The 23,000-nt window shown below is 41.3% G+C and overlaps 1 protein-coding gene across 1 annotated transcript in view; it reads right to left on the bottom strand.

The window, feature by feature from the left end:
- The window catches only part of cdh13 (cadherin 13, H-cadherin (heart)), a 266,013-nt gene that overhangs the window by 59,821 nt on the left and 183,192 nt on the right, over window positions 1-23,000 (bottom strand). Inside the window, exons 8-9 of the mRNA XM_080475644.1 lie at window positions 11,303-11,485; window positions 10,961-11,214 (exon numbers count right to left, since the gene is read on the bottom strand). Of these exons, the coding sequence (XP_080331770.1) occupies window positions 10,961-11,214; window positions 11,303-11,485 (437 nt within the window). The remainder of the gene's footprint in view (window positions 1-10,960; window positions 11,215-11,302; window positions 11,486-23,000) is intronic.

Genomic DNA, 23,000 nt, shown 5'->3' with positions numbered 1-23,000 from the left:
ATCTTGTATTGGATAAACACCTGTCAAGGATAATGTGCACAGAGAATAAAAAAACAAACCATCTTATGTTAATATATTTTTGTTGTTGACTATTATGTATCTTTTTTAGGATTCCATTTACTTTTGATATGCAAAGCAACATTTCATTTGTTATTCACAAAACGACATTGAAACTGTGAAACAGTTCACGATCATCCTGTATTAAAACTGTAGATCAGGGGTGTCAAACGTAAAGCCCGTGGGCCAAAACCGGCTCACAAGAGGCTCCAATCCGGCCGAACCGCCAAGAAAATGGTGAGAATTTTAAAGAATCATCAACTTTCTGATGCAGTTTTCTGAGACGAAGTAGACATAATACAACAATGACACTTAAGGTGAGAAATCAATGAGGCTGCCATGCGAGATACAAACCATGTTGTCAGGGTGAGTTTGTAAAAACATGCATAATACAACAGTTATTGGAAAAGATTTGTAGACAAATCACTGTATTTTGCAACAGAAAGCATCATCAAAATTGGATTTCATGTTGAGATTAGTGCAATTTTTGGTACTAATTGTAAAAACTCTTTCGTGAAAACACTGACTTTTTCAAAACTTATACTCTGCACCACTGCAAAAAAAACAACTTTAAAAGTTAAAATGTAAATTTTGTTATGTCACTTTTTTAGCCGTCTGGCTCACTCAAGATGATATTGCGCTGTATGCGGCCAATGAGCTAAAATGAGTTTGACAGCCCTGCTGTAGATGGTCGATCACACTGGGGACTGAAACCCTATCTATATTAAATTGCAGTTTGAAAGGGAGTGAATTTAAAAAAGGACATCTCTATATTTTTCTATCACACAATGTATTTATCTGTACTGACCAGCATGAGGAAATAAATGTGTAGCCTGCAAACAGGTTAGTCATGATTAGTATTTGTCTTTGAACTCTGAGAACAACACAATTATTCACTATCTGGCTGGAAGAACATGCAATTCTGTTTATTATTTATACTGACCAAAGATTATTCAGGAAATATGTACGACTTAAGTCGTGTGGGGAGACCCAGCCACTGGTTCTGTGATTTTCACTCCCTTTCTCAGGACAATATTTAATATTATTTTTTACAGAGCTGAAATAGAGTGCGAGGCAAAATCTATTTTGTGGTAATTCACTCCCTTTGTGATAACAGACAGACATTTAGCAAGACCTTTATTGATTTTCTTATGATTTGTACTTCAATTACACTTTTTATTTGCTTGACCTTGTACTCTCTGTAATTTATTGGAACCTGAATATTCAACCTGATAAGCACTTATGTTTTATAAGGTGACTTTCACCTAAATAGACCCCAAAATAAAACAAGCATAGCTTTAACATCACCAGATCTGTGTGTATAATCTCCGTCTCTATGCCAAGATTACAATATTGGGCACATGTGTCGTCAATTGAATTTCTACTCGTATTAATTAGTTCTACTGGCTTCTTTATGTCAAAATGACGTACAGTAAAATTCATTTATATGATAAATATCTGTGGAATATCAAATGTAGGATGTGAAAATAACATAACTGGATTGTACCACTTTTAAGTTAAAGCAGCGTTTGTACGTTATGTTCAAGTGGGCTTTGGTGGCAGGTATAGTGAACATATAGTGTAGTCTTTTATTCCATCCATCCATCCATCCATCAGATATTTGCTGGGCACTCAAACTCTAGAGATATTTCCCTTGACAAATAATATTTAGATGCCAACACTACAGCGGTGTCTCGGTTAACATTTCTAGTTTTCGTCTTTTTCTTCTGTCCAGCATCTTGCGATTACTCTTTTGTTTGTTGAGCTCGTAATCCCGGTTCAGACCAGTTCGGATTCGTCGGCGATGGCGATCACAGCAGTGCCCGACCCCTGGCAGGTGAGCCTTTGCAGTACTTGACGCCTAACTCCTTCACGTACGCTCCGTCGCCTCTGTGGTCCATCCGTCTCTCCGTCCATTGATCTGTCTCGCTATCTTTTTTACCTCATCTCCTCTCCAGCCTCAGTTCCTCAAAGCTCCCTGCGAGTTTTCATGCCTGACATTCCAGCACCCCATCCTTCTTCTTTTAAGTCCCAGCCCTTTTAACTTGAACAGGACCAGAGTGAAAAGTAAAAGCAGACAGGTAGCTGCTGAATAATGGATGATCCAACTGTTTGAAATTCTGCCTATTTTCATAAGCGAGAAGAAGCAAACAACTTGGGTATATTTTGGAGGAGATCGGGAACTTATAGTACAGAGGTAGCAAGTACATCTGCACACCTCTGAGAACTGGCTGAGCCAGGACACATGGTGCAGGTTGACAGCAGACTGTGGTTTTGTTGTCCTAAACGTTGGACTCTATGTTTTCTGCTGTGCTGCTGGCATATTTAATACCAACCGCGCATGCTACACAAGAGGAAAAAGAGACAATGCACATTTTATGTCTCACTCATATTAATTTCACTTCTCATATTAGTCACACACCAGCTCAAGCTGCGGCTGTGAGCTCGGATAAAGTCCTTTACTCTCCGTCTGCCTTTCCTATCAGGCATCAATTACTTCAGTGTAAATAATTACTTGACAACTGATGGGAGTCTTGTCACTGGAAATGAGACCTAATTAAATTAGCCAAACTTTCTTAATGACACTTTAAATTATTTGCTCCCCTCTTCACAGCCCACCGGATTGGCAGCACGGCGGCGTGGGGAGTCAAGTTTAAAATGGGATTTGCAGAATATCTGAGTAAACCTTTCTGAATGAACCGACACTGAAACTTCACCTGGAAGCGCAAACGCATCTCCTCGACGTCGGGTGGCCACGAGCCGAGCAAAACTTGTTCCGCAAGGTTAACTGAGTGTAAACTTTTGTTACAAATAAGTCAAACTTTCTCAAATCCCGGCTGTCACTTTGACTGTCTGACGTGGCTTTAGTCTTCAGCACTTTGGTGGTAAAACTACTAAGCCCTAAACCAGTCAAGGGGGCTGGAAAACTTCCTGAGCAGAAACACGAGACAAATCCTTTCAGACTATTGGCATGGCCCTAAATTCTCTTTTGGATTAGAACCACTTATATTTATAATAATTATGAAACTCTGACAGTAGGTCCACATTTAAGGCAGTTTGAGGTACAGTACTACGTGTAGTGGCACTTTGGAAAAGTGGAAAACTACTCTGTTGTTACTAATTATCTTTTTTTTTTCCCCTGCTGTACTAAATACTGTAAATTAATAACTCCCTTTTTACCCTGAGCACCATTACAATTACATAAATTCAATAACTAATTTAAATACATTTTACTAGGTCCATTATGAAATTAATGTATGTTCTAGATGTTTGAATGAAAGTTGGGTTTTTTTTTATCAAAGGAATTTTAATACATCACAGAAAATCTTTTCCTTTACATCGTCCGCAGCATAAAGGGGATGAAGACGGAGATAAGATCATTAAGCACTGTGAAAACCATTTGGGGCTCATCAGAGTCTGGGAATCTTCACATAGCGTGCGGTCAAAGAGTAGCAGATTTCAATTATTTCTGTTACACCCCCATGGGCAGGCAACCTGTCAGTGCAAAACATTAAAAAAAAAAAAAAAAAAACTGAAATCAAAGGTAAAGGAACACTGTCCAATACCCTGGATAATGAGATAACCTTGATTAACCCTGCTTATTTCCTTATAGGCAGACAGGCTAATAAGGAGTTTCACAGCACTTCTTGTTCTTTTTACTCACTGCGGCTCTTTGAAGCATATTCATGCAGTCTACAAGTTCAAATAGAATCAAAAATCCCAATTTGAGTGATTAAACCTTCAATTAACTCTTTCTATCCATGTCCATTCATGCAGAGTTGTAAGTTGTCTTCAGATATGATCTCAATTTAGACTCCGTGCACATGTATGAAAGCTGAAAATGCAGTGGTGTTTTTTAGATTAAATTATATGTAATGTGTCGTCTGTTTACAATTTACAGAAAGCTCGTGAGAAGTTTGTAGTTCTGTGTGTGTGTGTGTGTGTGTGTGTGTGTGTGTGTGTGTGTGTCTTACACTTCCCGAGTCATCTAACAATCTTGAAAGTCGATTTACATGTGTTGATTGCGTCTCAAAAGTGAAAAGATCTTTGAAAAAACAGCCCCTATTAATACTCCACGGTGGAAATTCCCACGTTTTTTTAATGAAGGGTTAACAGGTTCTGTTGCACTTGGTAATGGAAAATAGTGTATTTTTAACTGAACACTTGGGCAATAGGGACAGATGGAGTATCAAACCTGCAAACTTCCCAGCCACCGCAGTACAAGGAGAACTTTTAAACGGAAACAGCAAGCATTAAGAGAGTTCACCACTGTACTGCTCTCTACAACTCTGATTAGAAATAAAGGAATGAGAAGAATTCAAGCTTTGTGAACATGCTTTTTTTTTTCCAGATTGGAAACAGTTTGTACGTACACTTTCTGCACACACCAAATGTTGAAGGGCACAAATGCATACGATATTAACTTGACATACGGTGAACGGCGACACTAACATCACGAGAAGCACCTGAGCTCATTTAATGAACGATTCGCCACATTAGACTAAACAAGAGGCCGTTGGCCTTTGTTAATTCTGTAGCGCTGTTCCAGCAGATGCCGGCGCTTATTACAGATACGTCGCTATTTGCCAAAGACGATGGCGACAGGCTTCCAGCGATGAACAGTTTTATGACATGTTGTAAACATTAAGTGAACAGAGGAAAGTTCCACACCGGGAATTTTCCGTCTAATCTGGACATATATCTAAAAGAAGTTGTGATAAAATAGAATGTCCTCCTTCTTTCATCACTCGTTTGAGAAATCATACTGACTTTGTTGCTCAATATCAACTTGCCAATCCAAATTTAGCTGTTGTTGCTGAACACATGACTCAACAAAATGAGTAGCATCTCATTCGACTCCTGATATATACCAGAAAACCAGCTAAAACAATAGTTCACATGGTAGAATTGTGCGGATATATTTGGGCTTTTTTAATGCTGTGATTTCTTTGTCACGGCACAAATTGCAGTTGCAAGTTTCTGACAGCTTAACAATGTGAAGAAGATGTCAATCAAGCGCTGCTGTACGCTCCCAAACACTCCTGAGTGGAGGTCTGATCAGGTAAATAAGTGGAGGTCCTGTATGAGTCAGCATGTCCTAAGCAGATCTTTCAATACGTGGAGCATTCACTCTGGGGGAAAAAAACCCCAAAATAAAAAAACAAAGTCAGCATGCATACTAAAACACGCTTGATTTTTGATGGACAGGTTTCTTCAACACTGCACAGCAGAAAGTGATGGCGCCGCTCACAGCTGGAAATGATTGTTTAAAACTATTATTGCACTGATTGTGGATGGCGGCGGAAAATAAATGTCAGCTTTCAAGGTAATAAAAAAAAAAAGTGACGTCTAAAGGTCGTTTAAAATAGTTTGAGAGGTTCACTTTGACTGCTTTGATATGAAACAAAACATTTGTAATTTTTGTTTTCTTTTTATGAGCTGTAATACCAACACAATTAGCTGTATACAGTATATGCAATATACCGCAGTGAGGAAACCCGGTTGAAGCAGCATGTAAAACCCTTTATTCCCTGTGTCTCACTGGGCTTTTAATTCCGTCTGAATGAGGCTTGAGTTCACTTTAAGGTCGAGCTGCGGTGCACAAATGTCACACATGGCCGACTTGCAGAGGTTTTCAAATGCAAACTGCAATTATTCCAAATCACAGTGGACCTGCAGGTAACAATAGTCCTGGGCAATGAAGGCTGAGCTGTTCCAACGCAACACAAATGTTTCATAATTGTGGACGCACACATGGCTCCAATGGAAAATATTAGTTGGCTTGCATACCACTCGTCCTCATATTAAGAAACTGGCCTCTCAATATTTTTATATAAAGATACACATCCAGCCACGCCTGCATACATGTGCTGATTGGGGATTACTACCACAGATTCGGAGAACACCCCTTGTAAATGCTTTTGACCTGCTATCCCCACACGTGCACATTTTACAGTCGAGAAAAGAAAAGCAGCTCACTTCCAGGGAGCTTCGATTGACTTACAATGACGTTCTGCAGACATACTCGAATCTACAATGTAACTATTGGCTTAAAACAACAATACATCACCCTTAACACGACCTTAAACTTAGTTCAACCGGAAAGCATGCGTATACCCAACGATTTAATGATTTCTGTAATGAGGGTTTCATTGTATTTCAGTCCTTGTAGTGCGTGATGGTAGATTTAGCTCCACACTATGGGCCTGATTTACAAGGATCCTGCATAAAGCATGCCAAACGGCATGGTCACACAGATGGATTTGCACTTTTGGTTTGGGTGCTTTTTGCAAGTGATCAACTCTGAATAACACTTGGTGGGAAATCATGTGCGGACGGGAGAATGCAACTGAGGATTTCAGGCTACGAAAGCTGCGAAAAACAATATTGTGTCTGTTCGCTTGATTTGCACACAATATTTAGTTTTTATGCATGTAAACCAGCAAATCAGGCTTTGTGTTAGTAAAACACTCCCACACACACACACACTGCGATCGACCATACCCTCAAGTCTCATCATAATCTAAGCATCAAATCAGCCCTAGAACCACATGTTAACCCAGAATCTAGGGCTGAGCAAAACATCGATTTAATCGATTAATTGAATTTGTGGTTAAAAAAGATTTTTTATTTTGCAAATACAAGTCCTGCATTTTCACGCACGCGCGCACGCACGCACGCACGCACGCACGCACGCACGCACGCACGCACGCACGCACGCACGCACGCACACACACACACACACACACAGCAGATGCAGGCAGAGAGAGGAAAGATGGAAGTAAACACATTTCGTATATTTTTCACACTATTTTATTCTGCGCACACTCCCCCCTCTACTTCTACCTCTCTGAGTGTCTGCCTTTTGACAATGTCCTCATCCTGTCTGCAGGTCACAGCGATGACACTTCAAAGTCACTGTTACTGGCAAAATGTCAAGAGGATCAAAGGACAACAAACACAGAGGCCATCGAGTGAATCCAAAAATGTATGCCGGAGGATGAGAGGTGCCACATGGAAAGGATAAAATTAGAAAAAAAAAAAGATGCAGATCTGTGACAGAGGAGTGGTGAAGAAAATATTCAAATATATATCTAAATAAATAAATAACCACAGGAGGCTTCTTCTGTGAAGAAATAACAAGGCCAGAGAGGAACTCATAGGTAAGATGTAAGTAAACAAACTTTTTATCCTCTAACCTCAGTGTACCCTATAGAAATTAACTCTATTAATCTGTAATTCAATGACAACAAACCACTGAAACTTGACTCGTGCATCAATGGACCAGTTTTCTATTGGAGTGCTATTCAAAAGCAGAGACTCAAGTAAGTGGGTTCCTAAAGACCAATATCTGCTGAAGAGCAATCAGATAAAATGCATACAAAGCTTGAGTGTAGAATAAAGAGGAAGAAAATGAATCTGCTTTCTACCTCATATTTGTTTTGACGAAAACCTTTTAAATTGAAGCCGCCCTCACTCTGAGGCAGTCAGATGCATGAAATCAGAGTGTGGCTTTTAGTGTTTGTAACCCGGGCTCTATATTTCCGCTCTCCTTGATATCAATTTAACTATATTTGTAGTCACTTAAGCACAGTGGCTGTTTGAGGATGAGCAATGGCTTCACAGCTCTGGTCAAGCAAATGTTACACACTATTGGACACACTGCTATGATAGTTAGTGGCGATAGGAACGGCGCAGGGGTGTCAAAGATAAGGCCCATGGACCAAAACCGGCCTGAAACAGGCTCAAAATGTGGTCACCACCAAGTAAATTGTGATTTTTTTTTTTTAGGAAACATAGATTTTCTTTTAAACTAATTTCTTAAGATTAGCGGACAAAACACAACACTGAGACCCCAACTGAACAAAAGTTGCTTCTGACCACAGTAATCACAAGAGACTGAGCCAATTTGCACCACAAATTCATTAAAAGCAGATGCTATCATAAATAGTGCAAACATTTTCAGACATCATATGCACTAGCCTATATTCCCTAAAATGCGCAATACTCATCTCTATCAGACGTGGTCCTCACTGCACATTATTAAGTTTGCACCAGTTTTTATGAACTTTTAAACATGACGTATTTTTCTCCAACACCATGTTGAGGTTTAGAGCGATATAACCTAATAACTAATGGATAATTTACCAGTCAGTTTGTTCAACTCATTGAGGCTCTCCTGAAGATAAAAAACAAAACAAAATAACAAATTAATAATATTCTTATAGAGGACCTTTATTACGTTTAATTTGTTTGTTTAATCATTTCCGTCAACTAATATTATTTCTGCCTTAAAATTTGTTTTATCTTTTTAAGTTTACAGTCACAGCTGTGATGAGCAGTGAAAACTTTTAAAAGTGGTTGAGCGCAGTAAGTAAGAGTATTTGTCGAGACCAAAACAACTTTTGTTTGTCTCATTGTGTTGAACTGTTTTCCGTCTGAATGTTGTTGACTGTTGAGATGTGATACACAAGGAGGCCTCTGATCAAAGTATTTGTTTTTGCCCAAGGGCGATGATTCATTCTCTCACTCATCACTGTGTATCTTACTCATGCTGACTTGGTCTTATTTAGGTGCTCACCATCTGCTTCATTGGTATGTGTATCTGTAAAACCATGTCGGCTTAATTCTCTTCTACTGCTCTTCTCTTTTGAACGAGAACAACACGATCTTTGATCTTGGGGCAGATTGCAATTAGTTGTTCCTCGAGTTTTTACTGAACTGGTAAAGCAAACTTTGGAGTTGAAATCATTGGAAGAGTTACAGACTGAAGGACCTCAGAAAAAAGCAGTTAGAACCAAAATCAGTTTCTCACATGAATAAAATAATTTTTGAAATACAAGTGACGTGACATGCTCAGAGTTTTAGATTTGTTAGGTAGTTTTGTGATCACTGTGCTTTGTTGGCTTCAGAAGGTGTATAAAACACCACGGGGGACATGTTTATAAGGTTGAACCCACAGTGGCATTATCCAGCCAAGATAAAAAAGACATCAATCAACCATGCGAAGGCAGATCGATCAACATTTTAGGGCGGCTGTGGCTCACTTCCTACAACAGATTGTTTCTCAATAAAGCCGTGCAGTATGTGACGGGACAAGTTTTCTTGCGTCTCCACTGACAAAAGTTTTGGATGGTACCGAAAGAACTGTAACTGGTGCTTACGCGTTTACGTAACCCCTCCGTTGGGGTACTTATAACATCGGTATGTGTCCCATAAAGAGGAGCAACAACGCAGCCGCCTGTTGATTGGTAGTGATGGTCGTCTCTCTCTCCCAAGTCCCAGGAGACTATGAACTGGCAATATGATACTCGGGAGGCTGCCAATGTTATTATTGTCCATCTACTCTCCAGAACTATTTACTTCAGTCTTAGTGCTTAGTGCAGGAGCTGCATATCAGCAAAGGTACGTTTCCCCATTTACACAAAGTTGAAGCATTTTTAAAAAATGTCCACCTGGGGAGTGTTGAGGAAACTTGTTTTCAGTAGCTCCAGAAGGAAAGGAAAGTTTTGTGCTTTGACTTGAAAACGTCTTTTCAATGGGACCAAAGTAAACTCTCTTCATCATTTTAGTCACAGAAGGTAAATTCAGAAGAAGAGATGCCCTCACGTGTCGCATGCTGACTGTTTGGCTGCTCGCCTTTTATCAAAATTTATGTGGGTCACCACAGCAAGTCATTGCAACGTAGACTTGGCTAGTTTTTATGTCAAAGGCTTCCTGCAAACGAGACAGAAATCTGTTTCTCACACACTCAAAGTTGAAACGTGCCACCAGGGGGCTGTGCAGCGTACAAATACTGTAAAGAACAGTATGTATGTAAGGACCACGTTGTGCATTCAGACATTTCAGAGCCATGTGACCTTGCTGGCCACACCACACACTCACAAGTTATCAAAGTTTTATGGCCTGAGGTCCTCACTCCTACACGCCATTCATTCGGAATCAATTCATGTTGTGCAGAGTTTGATACTGACACAGTGACTACATTTTACAGCACATAAAGTAGCATCAATAATTTGGGCAATAAAGTCACGATCCGGTGAGTTTTATTTCCCCCTTCAGTCCACATTATTCCCAAGTGTTTACTTAACACAATTTTTTGCATGACACCAAACTCCAAGGGTGCAGAAAAAGAGTAATCTAAATGGAGTATAAATTAGGCCTGAAAGCCAATAAATGCAATGACGAGTTTTCCATCTTGTAAAGTGTAAGTGTAGCACACACTATGAGGCCCCTTTGGCAGAAAAGAGAAATAATTTTCATTGTAGCACGTACAGCAACTAATAGCCTTTCCGTTATGATGACGGTACTATTTGAGAGGGGGCTTCCTCTGTGACAGAGTTAAAGTTAATGAGCTGCCTGTGCGCGTGACTTTTCAGCTGCGTGAGGTGGAAGCTCTGACCCACGTCAGTAAATTGCAGATTGTGTGTGCTTACGGCAGAAAGATGAGGAGAAGGGATGCGGGCATGGAGGACGTGTGCACTGTTTCAGAGGGTGAAAATATGATGTGGCGATGGCTCGGATTTGACAGACTGCAATTATGTAAAGGCAGATAGAAAACAATGATCACTCTCGCTTCATCTTAAAGCTGAGTAGCGTAATAAGATTGATCTCATATGAGAGCGAAGACACTTGAAGAGTCCAATTAGCAAATGTTGCATCTTTATGTTCCCAAACTGATCACAGTGAACGTGAATGAAAATCTCTAAATACTGAGCAGTGCGATACAGAAAATTACATTCAATCAGATAAACCCAAACAAGCGCTCCCAGTCTCTGTATTGTTCAATTTTCTCACACACACACAAAAAAAGCTTCTTTCTTTTTTTGCTGTTCGATTTCCATTACCCTTTGTTTTGACGCTGTTGTCTATGTGCCACTTTGTTAGATCTCAATCGTCTTACCTGATACTTTGTATCTCTAGCGTGTCTGGATCTGTGGCATTGAGTGAGGCCACGAAGCTGCCCACGGGGATGTTCTCCATCCTGCTGACTATCAAGGGGTCTGGGAAGAAGACGGGGCCCTCGTTGATGTCCTCTACTGTGACGTGGACCGTGGCTGTGGAGCTGGGGCCGTAGATGGCGTCGGGAACCAGGGGGTCCTCGTTCTCCACTCTGATGAGTAGCGTGTGGAGTGTAGTGGCTTCGTAGTCGAGGGGCTGTGACGGGATAGTGATTGGAAAGGTAAGGTTCTTATTACTGTCAAATATACACGCACGGGAAAAGCCGGCAATTACACGACTGCACCTTAACAACTGATAACATTCCCTCGTTGTTGTCAGGGTTGGTCTGGATCTCGAAACTGTGCGTAGGATCTCCACTGATTATAGAGTAGATCGCTCTCCATGCTCCTGTGGCCGGGTCATCTCTGTCATCCACTGTCAGGTTGACCACAACGCCCGTCGAGCCCTCGAACACGTGGGCCTCAAACTGTCACAGGAAACAGACGAACAAATGAACAGAAATCATCGAGATACCCGGAACTGGGCAGAGCAGGACGCAATGTGGACACAAATCTATTAAATGTCATGCACATTTCTTTATGGATTTTTTTTTTTTTAAATCATAATAATATTAATACTTTAATTCAAAATGTAAGTTCCTTTACAAAAAAAAAAAAAAAAGCTGTCACATGGTAATAGTACATGAAATAAAATATCAATTATTGTAAAACTAAAAGGAAACAAAAAAGTCACAAAAAGTCTTATTTTTCTAACGCAAGCAGTGTTGTAGTGTTTCAGATCTTTCAGATTTTGGAGTTGCATTGTCAAGACGTTAAATAATATATAATATAAAGTAAATTTTCCTTGTGGGAAAAAGAGGTGCGATAACTTTAAAGACCTCAACGACAGGATGTAAAGTGGATTTAAGGGGCAGCACTCCTACACGCTAAGTCATATTAATGTGAGCTGCTCTCTGATAATATTCTTCATGTGGAGTTAATTAAAGGTATTGCTTCTGCCTGAGCTAACAACCTAAACAGTAGGGTTTGTGTTGAACTTACAACATCACAAGAAGGTATAACAACAAGGGGGAGGGGGTGTGTGTGTGTGTGATGTTCTTGCTTGTTCTTGACTTTTATGATGGGTGTCTTTTCATTTCCCTGCTAACACACACTGGTGTACTTGTCAGCAAGTATGTGTACAGCGAGTAGAAAAAGCTTGACTGTGTCGACTGTAATTGTTTTGCAGAAGCCATCCCGTGGGCAAATTTATGTGGACAAAGATGAAAAAAACGTTAACGGTACCCTGTGGAGTTTTTCACCTCTAATGCACATTTTGTTTCTGTTGTGCGCACACACACACACACACACACACACACACACACACACACACACACACACACACACACACACACACACACACACACACACACACACACACACACACACACACACACACACACACACACACACACACACACACACACACACACACACACACACACACACACAGAGCCTGAAAGACATTTTTATGCTCTTTTATACTCAAATTATGATGCAAACGAACAGAGACATCACTGTCATCATTACAAATGTTGAAGATATGAAGTGAAACTTTTTAATTTTTACCTAAAACCCACAGATTCATTTGAAGCACCCAGAATCAACACATTTAATTGCTGTATTTCCTATTGAATCAGTATTCGTACTTTCCAGCGAGAAGAATACATTTGCCTTTTGTTGTTTGTAATTAAATTTGTTAGAAACAGTCGTCTCTCTAAAGAAAGAAATTCTTGAAATGACCTGTTTCAAAATTAGTTCTGCCGCTTTAAGAGAGACAGAGGAAAAAAGAACGTGCTTGCGGATGAAGATGGAAAAAAACTAACGTACTGTATGCTTGGCTTGGACCTGAGAAGATTCTTTATTAAAGCAAAGATTGGTGTGTTGTCTTGTGGCTCACTTTGAGGGTGCACCATAGACACAATACTCGGACAAACAACAAACACAACGGGATAAATACTACCCATGTCCTCTTATCATTACTCTCATTTCGAGTTCAGTGTCAATCACTGCCCACTTCACCACTCACTGTTGGCTGCAGACCTTCGATCAGACTTGTATCAATACGTTCCGCTCAGAAAACTTCAAGTTAAAACAGGACTGTGATCAGCGGTGGCCTTGCTGAAGCTCAGGCCAGGCAGAACCTCTTCTGTCAGTATATGTGTGTGTGTGTGTGTGTGTGTGTGTGTGTGTGTGTGTGTGTGTGTGTGTGTGTGTGTGTGTGTGTGTGTGTGTGTGTGTGTGTGTGTGTGTGTGTGTGTGTGTGTGTGTGTGTGTGTGTGTGTGTGTGTGTGTGTGTGAGGGCCATTATTGTGTCAGAGCTTACAGTGTAATCTTTTAGACACAGAACACTCTGTTTAAGGATAGCGCTGGTCCAGCCTAGATTACCGCATCTCCTGTCAGCCCACGGTATTGTTGTTTCTCAGATTACCCTTTTACTGCCTTGCACTGCCAGGCTCTGTGCATTTATCTGAAGAGAGACAAACATTGATTTCTCTTTCCCTTTCTCCCTTTTTATTCATCGAAAGCTTGTAGGAAAAAAAGAAAAAGAAAGAAAAAAAAAAAACCCACTTTGGTCCATTCAGACTCATTTGGGACACACAGGATCGAAGCAAGATGTTCTTAAAAGAAGAAGGTTATGTTTGCTCTTCACATGTGCATTGTGGGCCTTTTTTTTTTGTCCTGTAGGCCTGAGGCAACCTGGTACAAAGACAAGTTTGGAAAGTATGAAAATGACCAATTCTCATTTTCAAACAACTGAGGTGCAATAGAGTTGAAATTTACGCAGCAATTGGTTTCGCTGGAGTAAACAAACCCCAGAGCAACAAGAGGCATTTTACAAATCTTAGCAATAAAAGGGCTCAAGCAGTGGGATCAGAAACAAACGAATCCTCCTCATCATCCTCATCCTCATCATTAGGGCGTCAAACTACAAGATACAGTTAAAACCAAACTTCAGAGTCCCACTTCTCTCGGTGATTTAGGTGGACAGAGACTGTACAGTGGGCAGCAGCTGGTCAGAAAAGGTTTAATCATGTGGTGCAGTCATGCGGTCGCAAAAAGTCGTATTCTATAGGATGTGGCCACTGGGCTCCCACCCTGTCACTGATGAAGATCCCAATTACACCCTGAGCACAAAGCAAACCCGTCACCTGACAGACTAGGAGACGACTAACTACTAGACATGGCACCTGCCCTGAAATGACTTAACACAATAAGAGAGAGGAGGATAAGTATGGGGGCATTATTGTAGTAAAAACTATTTGTCAATGCATATGGAGATTTGTCTGTCTGCATTTCAATCCATCTGTCCACAGTCAGAGTTGTCAAAGTGTAAAAGAATTAGTCAATGTGAACCTGAATCTGCAAAAGTCGTCTCGTGATATGTCTGTCTGTAATAAGGTACAAAAAGTCTGTCTTCAGCTTCAAATCCTGAAAATACACACAACCCTCCAGTTACTAGTCGGGCAGTTTCAAAATTGGCAGTTTTTTTTTTTTTTTTCTTTTTTTTTTTTTTGCCCTTGTCCGGTTCGGCAGCTTGGGCCAACAATATGATGTGATTGAGAGCCTTCGGAGTCAGAACAGTTTTTGAGTCTCCTCCTGTTGCCTTCTCCGTCAGAAGTTGGCATGGCTGCCGTACACGACCGGGGGGGAACGCACAAAGAGAGAGAGAAGAGAAAAGAGAGAAGAAAGTTTGAGGGGGGAGGGGGAGGGGGAGGGGGAGGGGGATAACATACAATATCCTTGTTGTGCTACATATATTATTTGCAGTTATCACACTGATCCAAATACTTTCCAACTGTTTTTTGATTAAACCAGCCTGAGCAGCTCTATCTAGACAGTAAAATGATTTCTTAGATTAACCAGCCTGAGCAGCTCTATCTAGACAGTAACGTGAAGCAGGAACATGAATTAACAAAGAGGTGACAACAAAAGAGGAACATGATTTGTAAAGTTTGAGCAAATGATGACAGAGAACAAGCAACTTCAGAAGCACCTTTCGTGAGGAGTGGAAGTGTGTGTGTGTGTGTGTGTGTGTGTGTGTGTGTGTGTGTGTGTGTGTGTGTGTGTGTGTGGCTTGTCCACTGGGTGTGACCGGAACTGTTGTGGGGGGACCCATGGCGACACCCCGGGGTCCGAGGCCATCGGGCCCGGACACCGCCACCCCGGCAGACGGAAGCCCCCCAGGCCCGGGGAGACCCCAGCGAACCACCCCAGAGAGCCACGCCCCCGCCCAAAAAGCACCAGGCGGAGAATGCAGAGAGGAATCCCCCCCAGGCAAGAGGGGCCCACAAGAGAAGGATAAAGGGCACAGGGCCCCAGGCCCCGACCCAAGCCGCCAAGCCGAGAAAAGGCCGGAGCAGGGCCCCCGGGCCGAGCGGGCCGAGAGCCCCCCCAACCCCGGCGGCGAGTCCCGCCGCACCCCCGGGAACAGGCCCACCCACCGCCCCCCCCCCAACCCGGCAAGGCAGAGACGGCCCCAGCCGCCGCACCCCGGACCAGCCCCGCCCCCAGACCCAGGAAAGCGAAGGCCGGCGCAGGCACCGGTCGGAGGACAGTCAACTCTACACCCCCAGGAGCCTCATATCCCACCCGCCCCATGGTCCTCCCCCCCGATCTTCCTGGAAGAACCCAACCCCTGACCCACCCCCCACCGACACCTACCCCTGGCGCAGGCGCAGGCGCACGCGCACGCGCACGCACACGCGCACGCACACGCACACACTTTTTTTTTTTTGACACACGACTTTTGCTGCAGTTCTGCTGAAATAGGATGCGAAGCTGTAAAGCTTGGGTTTACCTGCCCTTGGCTCAGGCTCACAGGCTCCTCCATTCTGGCTGCGTACCGATCTGCGTGAATTTTTGAGCATGCACCACATTGTGAGGAAGGTTGTAGACAAGTTTAGCCTTGAGAAAGCACATATCTTAAAATATACTGTGTTTGATAAACTGTACCAGTGACCGTATATGTCAATGTGTATCATGAGTGATAAGTAATGCATCTTTTTAAGAATTACACCACTTTTACGAATAATTATTCTAGCCCTAATGCAGTGGTAACAAACAGGTCTTTGGGTAAACTTGTCTCTGTTATTACAGCTCACTGGACTTTCTATTCTATTATCGTGCTGCAGTTAAAGGAATGCTGTAGCCTCAGAGCTGATTAAATGTATTTAATACCCAAATGCTTTGCTTTCAATGTAAGTCACAATGAATGTATGCATACTGTAACTTTCACGGGAACCGTCTCAGCGTTGGTGGACAGTCTGAATGAATGAGCCTGTGAGCCTGCACTCAGGGCAGCAAAACCCAGGCATTACAGCTTAGAATCCTGCGATGGCAGAACTGTAGCAAAAGTCACATGTTAAAAAACAAACAGTCAATTGTAGAACTGCTCGACTCCTAACTGGTGAGTTGTCTGTATTTTCAGCGTTTGAAGCTGAAAACAAACTTTTGAACTACAAATATCTTTGTACGTATTGACAAACCCTGTTACATGTACAAATTCTAATACAGATGAGCAGATTTTTTTTTTTTTACACATTTGAATCCCTAATTACAGACAGACAAATTATAATACAAGTTTTGCAGATTCAGATTCACATTGACAAATTCTAATTCTTTTACACATTGGCAACTCTGACTTTGGACAGACAGACTGAAACACAGACAGACAACTCTCCACACGCATTGACCAATAGTTTTGATACAATAATGCCCCCATAGATAGGATGGCGAGAAAGAGAAGTGGGAAAATATACAAAAACCCTGCTTTAATCTGTGTGTCTGTGTTGTTTTGTATTTTCAGACTGGAAACAACTGAGAGCCAATTACAATAAAGGCTCTCAGAGAATGTGGACCTCACAGTCAGGACACGTATTGACATGAAGAAGACGGAGGCAAACGATGAGGACACAACAACACATACTGATAACTAGAGTAATATGAGAGAGAGAGAGATAGAGAGATAGAACGAGGATAGGACAGGTGGTGAGATGGACAGACGTATTAATGGACAAAGCAACTGACCGATCATCAGACTGTGTTGGCAGTGGCGATAAATCACAGAGCCCCACACTCCAGACATTTAACTTCTAGGTTTGAAAGAGGGAAAAAAAAAAAAAACAGAGTTTCATTGATTTTCTCTTTCCTATCTGACTTTTCAATAATCTGCCCCATAAATCCTTTAAGGTAATGCCACGCTGTCGAAAGATGGTTGGACAATAATCATTTGACGCAGAGCAGCTTAAGAAAAGAAAGGATAAATAAATCGATAACGTCATGTTTCAGTCAACAGTTTCACTCATAATTGAGATGTTCGGTTGCGTTTATTGTGGACCAGAGTGCGCTCTTCATTTCCCTGCTGCCGTTATTTGAACTCTCCATTTATTTGAATTCATTTATTAACTTGATTGAGTAATTAATGTTGATGACACTTCTATCGGCATACATGGGACCTTCAGTGCAACTGGGAATAGAAATTAATAGAAGTTTGGCACAATTCAAAATGGCTTATTATAAAACAAAACACACACATTGTTATGCATGCACTTTTAATATGCATGGTTGAATATGTTTATGCCTTTGTGTGGTAGCATAGAAAAACCCATCTGAGGTAGAATACGCTTTTTTTCCCCCACGAATCTAAACTCTGTGGAGGCTGGGAAAGACGAGACGGACGGAGGAGTGGAGTCGGCTTTCTTTATTGCCTCCAGCCACATGACAGTTCACCTGTCAAACATTTTTTCCTGTGCGTCACCGCACTTCCTCTTTTGACACCTCCCCGTCACTAACACCCCCCCGTCACCGACACACCCACTTCATTCTGCTTGAGAGAACCTCCCTCAAGAGCACACCACAACTCCAACATTGCTTCACCAAATATTAATATTAATACCAATACTAACATTTTGTTGGCATGTGTTAATGTGTTTTATTCGACATATGACAAACCTGAAATTTGAATAAAAGAACTGCGATTTATACAATATCATGCCAATACCATGGGCTGCAAAACTTACAGATCAAAGCACATTTTTATTCCACTATTTACAACTTCAAAGGCAAAAAAACATTTGGCCACATGTAGTTGGAACTCAAAAATATAGTTTGTTAATTCATATTATAATCAGAATAATCTTAAAATGCTCTTTAATATAGACACATTTCTACATCTGTGTAGTAATCCTGATCACCCGAACTGACTCAACACATAAATCAAACTAAAGTAGATGTGCTGTGCGCCCCTGGTAGTTAAATACATATATTACAGTCAATGTCATAATTTGTCAGTTGGCTAATGCCATCTTGCGGGCTGAATAGGTTCTCTGATGGGCCAATTCTGGACCACAAGCCATACGTTTAACATCCCTGATGTGCATATTTACTCAGGAAATCCAATAATAGATTATTGCATTCATGAAGAACAAAGAAATTACTACTGTTATCTGACGAGTCTGCCATTGACATGCTTTTTACAGTGATATCTGCTGGTTCACAGTTAAAGCTGAAAGCAGATGTTACTCAACCCCCTCTTAAGATCAGTCCAAAACTACAGTTTTGAAAACATCTGCAAACTAGAGAGCCCCAAGTTTTCACAAAAAGCCTGAAAAGAGAGATGTAAAGCCTTGAAGGAGGACACACATCTGTAAGCTTTAGCAAGCAACATTGAATGTGTGCTGCCTCATTAACACTACAGCCTTCCTTTCTTATAAAGGTGTTTATTTTGGCTTTCATTGCCACCTGGCTGTTACAAACCACTAACCTAAGATGGCTGTTGTGCAGAGAACAATTGCCTCAATATAACAAGAAGGTGGAAAAGGAACCAGAGTAAAACCAAAGTTACAGCCTCACAGTTAGAAGCCTTCACCGAAGGGTAAACATATTCTTTATGGCCGTGTCAGATGTAGCAAGTATTGCTTTAAACATTGATGTGACGAAGAAGCAATGAATTCTGAAGTGTGGATACTTTAGACACATTTTAGCCCGACTGCACAGACGGCGGGTGGTGAGAACTAGACTGAGCAAATACATATTCTGCTGAACTTGAAATGTGATCACAGTTTCATGTTGTGTTGCTCTGTATTGGCAATGAGCAAGTCAAGATTTGAAAGAGAACACAGCGTCAACGATGCGCTGAGATCTTGAGTCTTAACGTGTGAGATAGTCCCGTTTAAATGTGTTCATACGTGGTGTACAAATTGCCAAGCGTTGGTCATAAACTTGGAAAGGAAAAAAAGACCTTTGACCATGAAATAGTAATGATTATATGATGATAGACTCTGAGTAGGTGTTCATCCGACATGAAATCTCTTGCTTCAATAACTCTTTATTTAGAGCTGAGGCTCATTCAACAAACCTCAGGTGAAGGACAAGTCACACTCTGGACCAGTCAACAGTTCATCGCAGGACTAATCACAGCATGGACAATGAATTCCGAGCCAGTTAAACTGAGAAAATGTCTTTGCATGGTGGGAGGAATCGGAGTACTGTAGGAAAATCCAAGTACACACAAGAAGAAAAAAGTAACTGACATGAAAAAGACCCCGGCTAGAAAGTGAATAAGGGTCTCCCCAATACAATGGGAGAGTGCTCACCGCTGAATCACCGTGACACAACATTTGTATCACATGTCGGTAAATCTTCTCATAGTGTTCCTGAAATCAAAAAGCTCACCAAAAACATGACATTCACCAAAGGATAAACTGACCCTGACCTTTTATTATCACACTATTATCAGGCCTTCTCCTAAAGCTGTTGCATTTTGGGTGTTTTTACAAACCCCCACTGACGGCATGGCTTTGAGGCTCAAGCAATGATATCTCAGCTCGGGTGTCCGTGTCGTGTTGTGTCCACTACTCTTGGATTGGAGCTTTTTGTGGGCCGGTTTTGGCCCACAGGCCTCATGTTTGACATCTCTGAACTAAGCAGAAATTCCCTTAGTGCATTTCTGTAATGCCACATTCATAAGATAATAATCACTTATGATGATATTAATTGAAGTTATGCATACTGTAAATTATCAAGTGTTTCAATCTGACTATCCTATCTTGGCGCCCTGTATACCAATAAACATATGCACGTGATTACTGCTTACCCATGCACGCCATGCGCAGAGAGGAACAAATGGAGATCAAACTCATTCTATCGGTGGATGTCAGTCAGAATGTGTTATGAATACAGATGGCAGTTGTGGCTGCAGTGACAGGCGACTCGGCAGACAGTCGAGCAGCTGTTCATTTGTCCTAATGGAAAGTACTTTGAGACACGTCCCTACTGCCCCAAAGATTTCCTCTGACAGGGAACACGCGTAACCATGGCCCATCAGATTAAACCCCCTGAGACGTGACTATTTTTCCCTCCCAGAAGCATTTTGCTCCATTGCAGCGTCACAGCAGGGAGGCACTACAACAGACACATTTAAAGTTTGTCATCCTGCGCACTATGGTTTCTTTTTCCACTTTGCATCCAACTATCTTTACCACTTTTCCCCAATCTGTGTTGGTTCATCTCAGCCTTCTTGATGTGTATCCTCCCGGGGTGGAACTCAGGACGTCTTCACACTTGGCAGGTTTGGCTCGATTGAAACAAACTCTGGTGCCATCTCTTTGTTTGTGGTTCATTAGAACAAGCATAAACTCTGCTATCAAAGCCTTGGCACACAGCAAACAAGCGGACAGAGACTTCCCTGAACAACAAGGCTTGGACTGTTACCAAACAAATCCCGGTGTAGTTCAATAGAAGCATGAACACAGCATGGGCCAACGATTTCTAAATAAACCAAACACGGGATGGAACAGGCATCAATCAGTACTACCGTTTCCTTACAGCGCATCTTCATTGGGTTGGTTGATGAAAGAATTCTTGCCATTGTTTTGGCTTCCTTGTACAATTTCCTTTGGTCTTTTAAAATTTACGAGGCGCATATCAGCCTTGTGTTGACCAACATCCATCACAAAACCTGTTGAATGCACTAAACGCTTCAGGGGGACTTTTTCATCTCAAAAGCTTTCAACAGTTTAATATTGTTAAAAAAAAAAAAGTGCATCTCCAAACCTTACATTTGCTATTTTGCCAGCAGAAAGTTTGTGTGCAATATTTTGAAAAACTATTTTTAAGGAAACATGTATCTGAAAATTTCATAGGCATATTTCAGGTAAGATAACCAAATACTGGTAGATTTAAAATGCTAGATGTTTTACATCCTGGTAAATTACAGCAATGTTTTCTGTCATGATGTAGTTATTGAAAAATGTTCAACTACTTTTTTTTCTAGGCCTTGAAGGTCAGAGTTGTAAGATGAATGTATTGTGTGTTTGTACAAAGTTCAAAAGGGCTTCAAGCAGTCATTCTAACTTTGATCAAGCAGGTATGGAATTATTGGGACTAGGATAATTACCAAACTGTATTGAAAGTGACTGATTGAACTCTGCGCTGAGGACAACTGTTTAATGCTTCCACGTGTGTGAACAACATACACAAGCACACAAGCCAGTTGGACACACTGGTGGAGGAAGTTGTCAAACGTATCAGTGCGTTACAGGAACTGAATCTCAATAAGGCCAAAACTGAAACTTCTTATGCATGAGTGAATAAATAAATGGAAATGTTTTGTACAATCTGGTAAACATGTGTTATTCCATATAGGTGAAGGCGAACGTGGAAAATCGACAGTGTGTATTATTTTGTATGTCTATTAGACAAAATCCTGAGTGTGTCACTTTGGCTTCCACATACACGCACAATTTAAATGTTATCATGTTATCGTATATCATGCATGCATGAAAAAGGCTTACGTTGTAATAGTTCATCTTATAATCTCTCAACTTGTTGGGTTGTTGCGCTGGGGGTCACATTGGTTGCTGACTCATATTAGGCTTCATTTCTATTGGTTGGTGAGTAGCTGTGTCAATCATCGTGGAATTTCTGACAATGCCCGCTTTGCACGACTTTGACGTTGGCCATCTGCGAACCTATCTGACTGAATGCCAGATATCATCACAATTGTCCATCGTCTCAGCAGTGTGTAGCTTTATTTAGAAGGCCAAAAGTGCAGTCCAAACACATATTCACGGTAGCAGTGTATCCCCAAAGCACCCTGGGCCAGAAGTGCACCATGGCTATGAATCGTACCCTCTAAACTGGAAATTAAATAATAAAAATTCAATTCATCGTAGGAGGAATATCTCCAAAAAGATTTACAAATGCTTACACTCTGAATGATGGAGTATTGCACAGAGTCTGCCTTTCTAGTGCAACATAAAAAAAGAAAGAGTAGATGTTGCCAGATGAAATTAAAATTTTGTGAACATTTTTTTTAAAAAATCCCAGCGGTTAACAGGAATCGTGTACATTTTGAAGCAGCGACTTGCTTGTCCTTGATCTGCTTTCAAAACCAGTTTAGCTCGAAGCAGAATGAGGTGGAGAAAATCTCAGGATATGTAAAAAGCACGTCACTGTGATCACATCTGCCCACATGCAGCCGTATGCACAGACACAGCGTATAGGCAGCTTACCTCTCTGTATCACCCCCTATTGCTTTTTTTTATACCCTCCCCCCCAAGCTTTAATCCTGCATACTGTAAGTGCGCCTGGAGAGTTAATGAGCTTACCTGTGTCTTTATTAAATTTCAACAGCTCCTGCACAGGCTGTGTCCAAAGATAGATTTTTGATGAATCTGACATTCAGCAAAGCTGCTTTTCTACCTTTTTGGAACATGGCAGATCTCATATTTATCAATGAGACTTGTTGAAAAAAGGAAAAAAAGACTGAATAAAATACTCAAGGAATATGGGCATACAGCATATTGAAAATGTTTGTACCCCCCCCCCCCCCCCCAAAAAAAAAGAAACCCAAACAATTCTAACATTCCAAGTTCACCCTCTGCTTCTTAATCAAAGTGAAGGTTCTCACTATTCGCTTCAGCAATTTGTAACTACCAC

The sequence above is a fragment of the Lipophrys pholis genome, assembly GCF_963383615.2.
Source record: "Lipophrys pholis genome assembly, chromosome: 11".
In the NCBI taxonomy this organism is placed as follows: Eukaryota; Metazoa; Chordata; class Actinopteri; order Blenniiformes; family Blenniidae; genus Lipophrys; species Lipophrys pholis.
The sequence above is the reverse complement of the archived record's forward strand: the minus strand, read 5'-3'. Positions and strand labels throughout refer to the sequence as shown.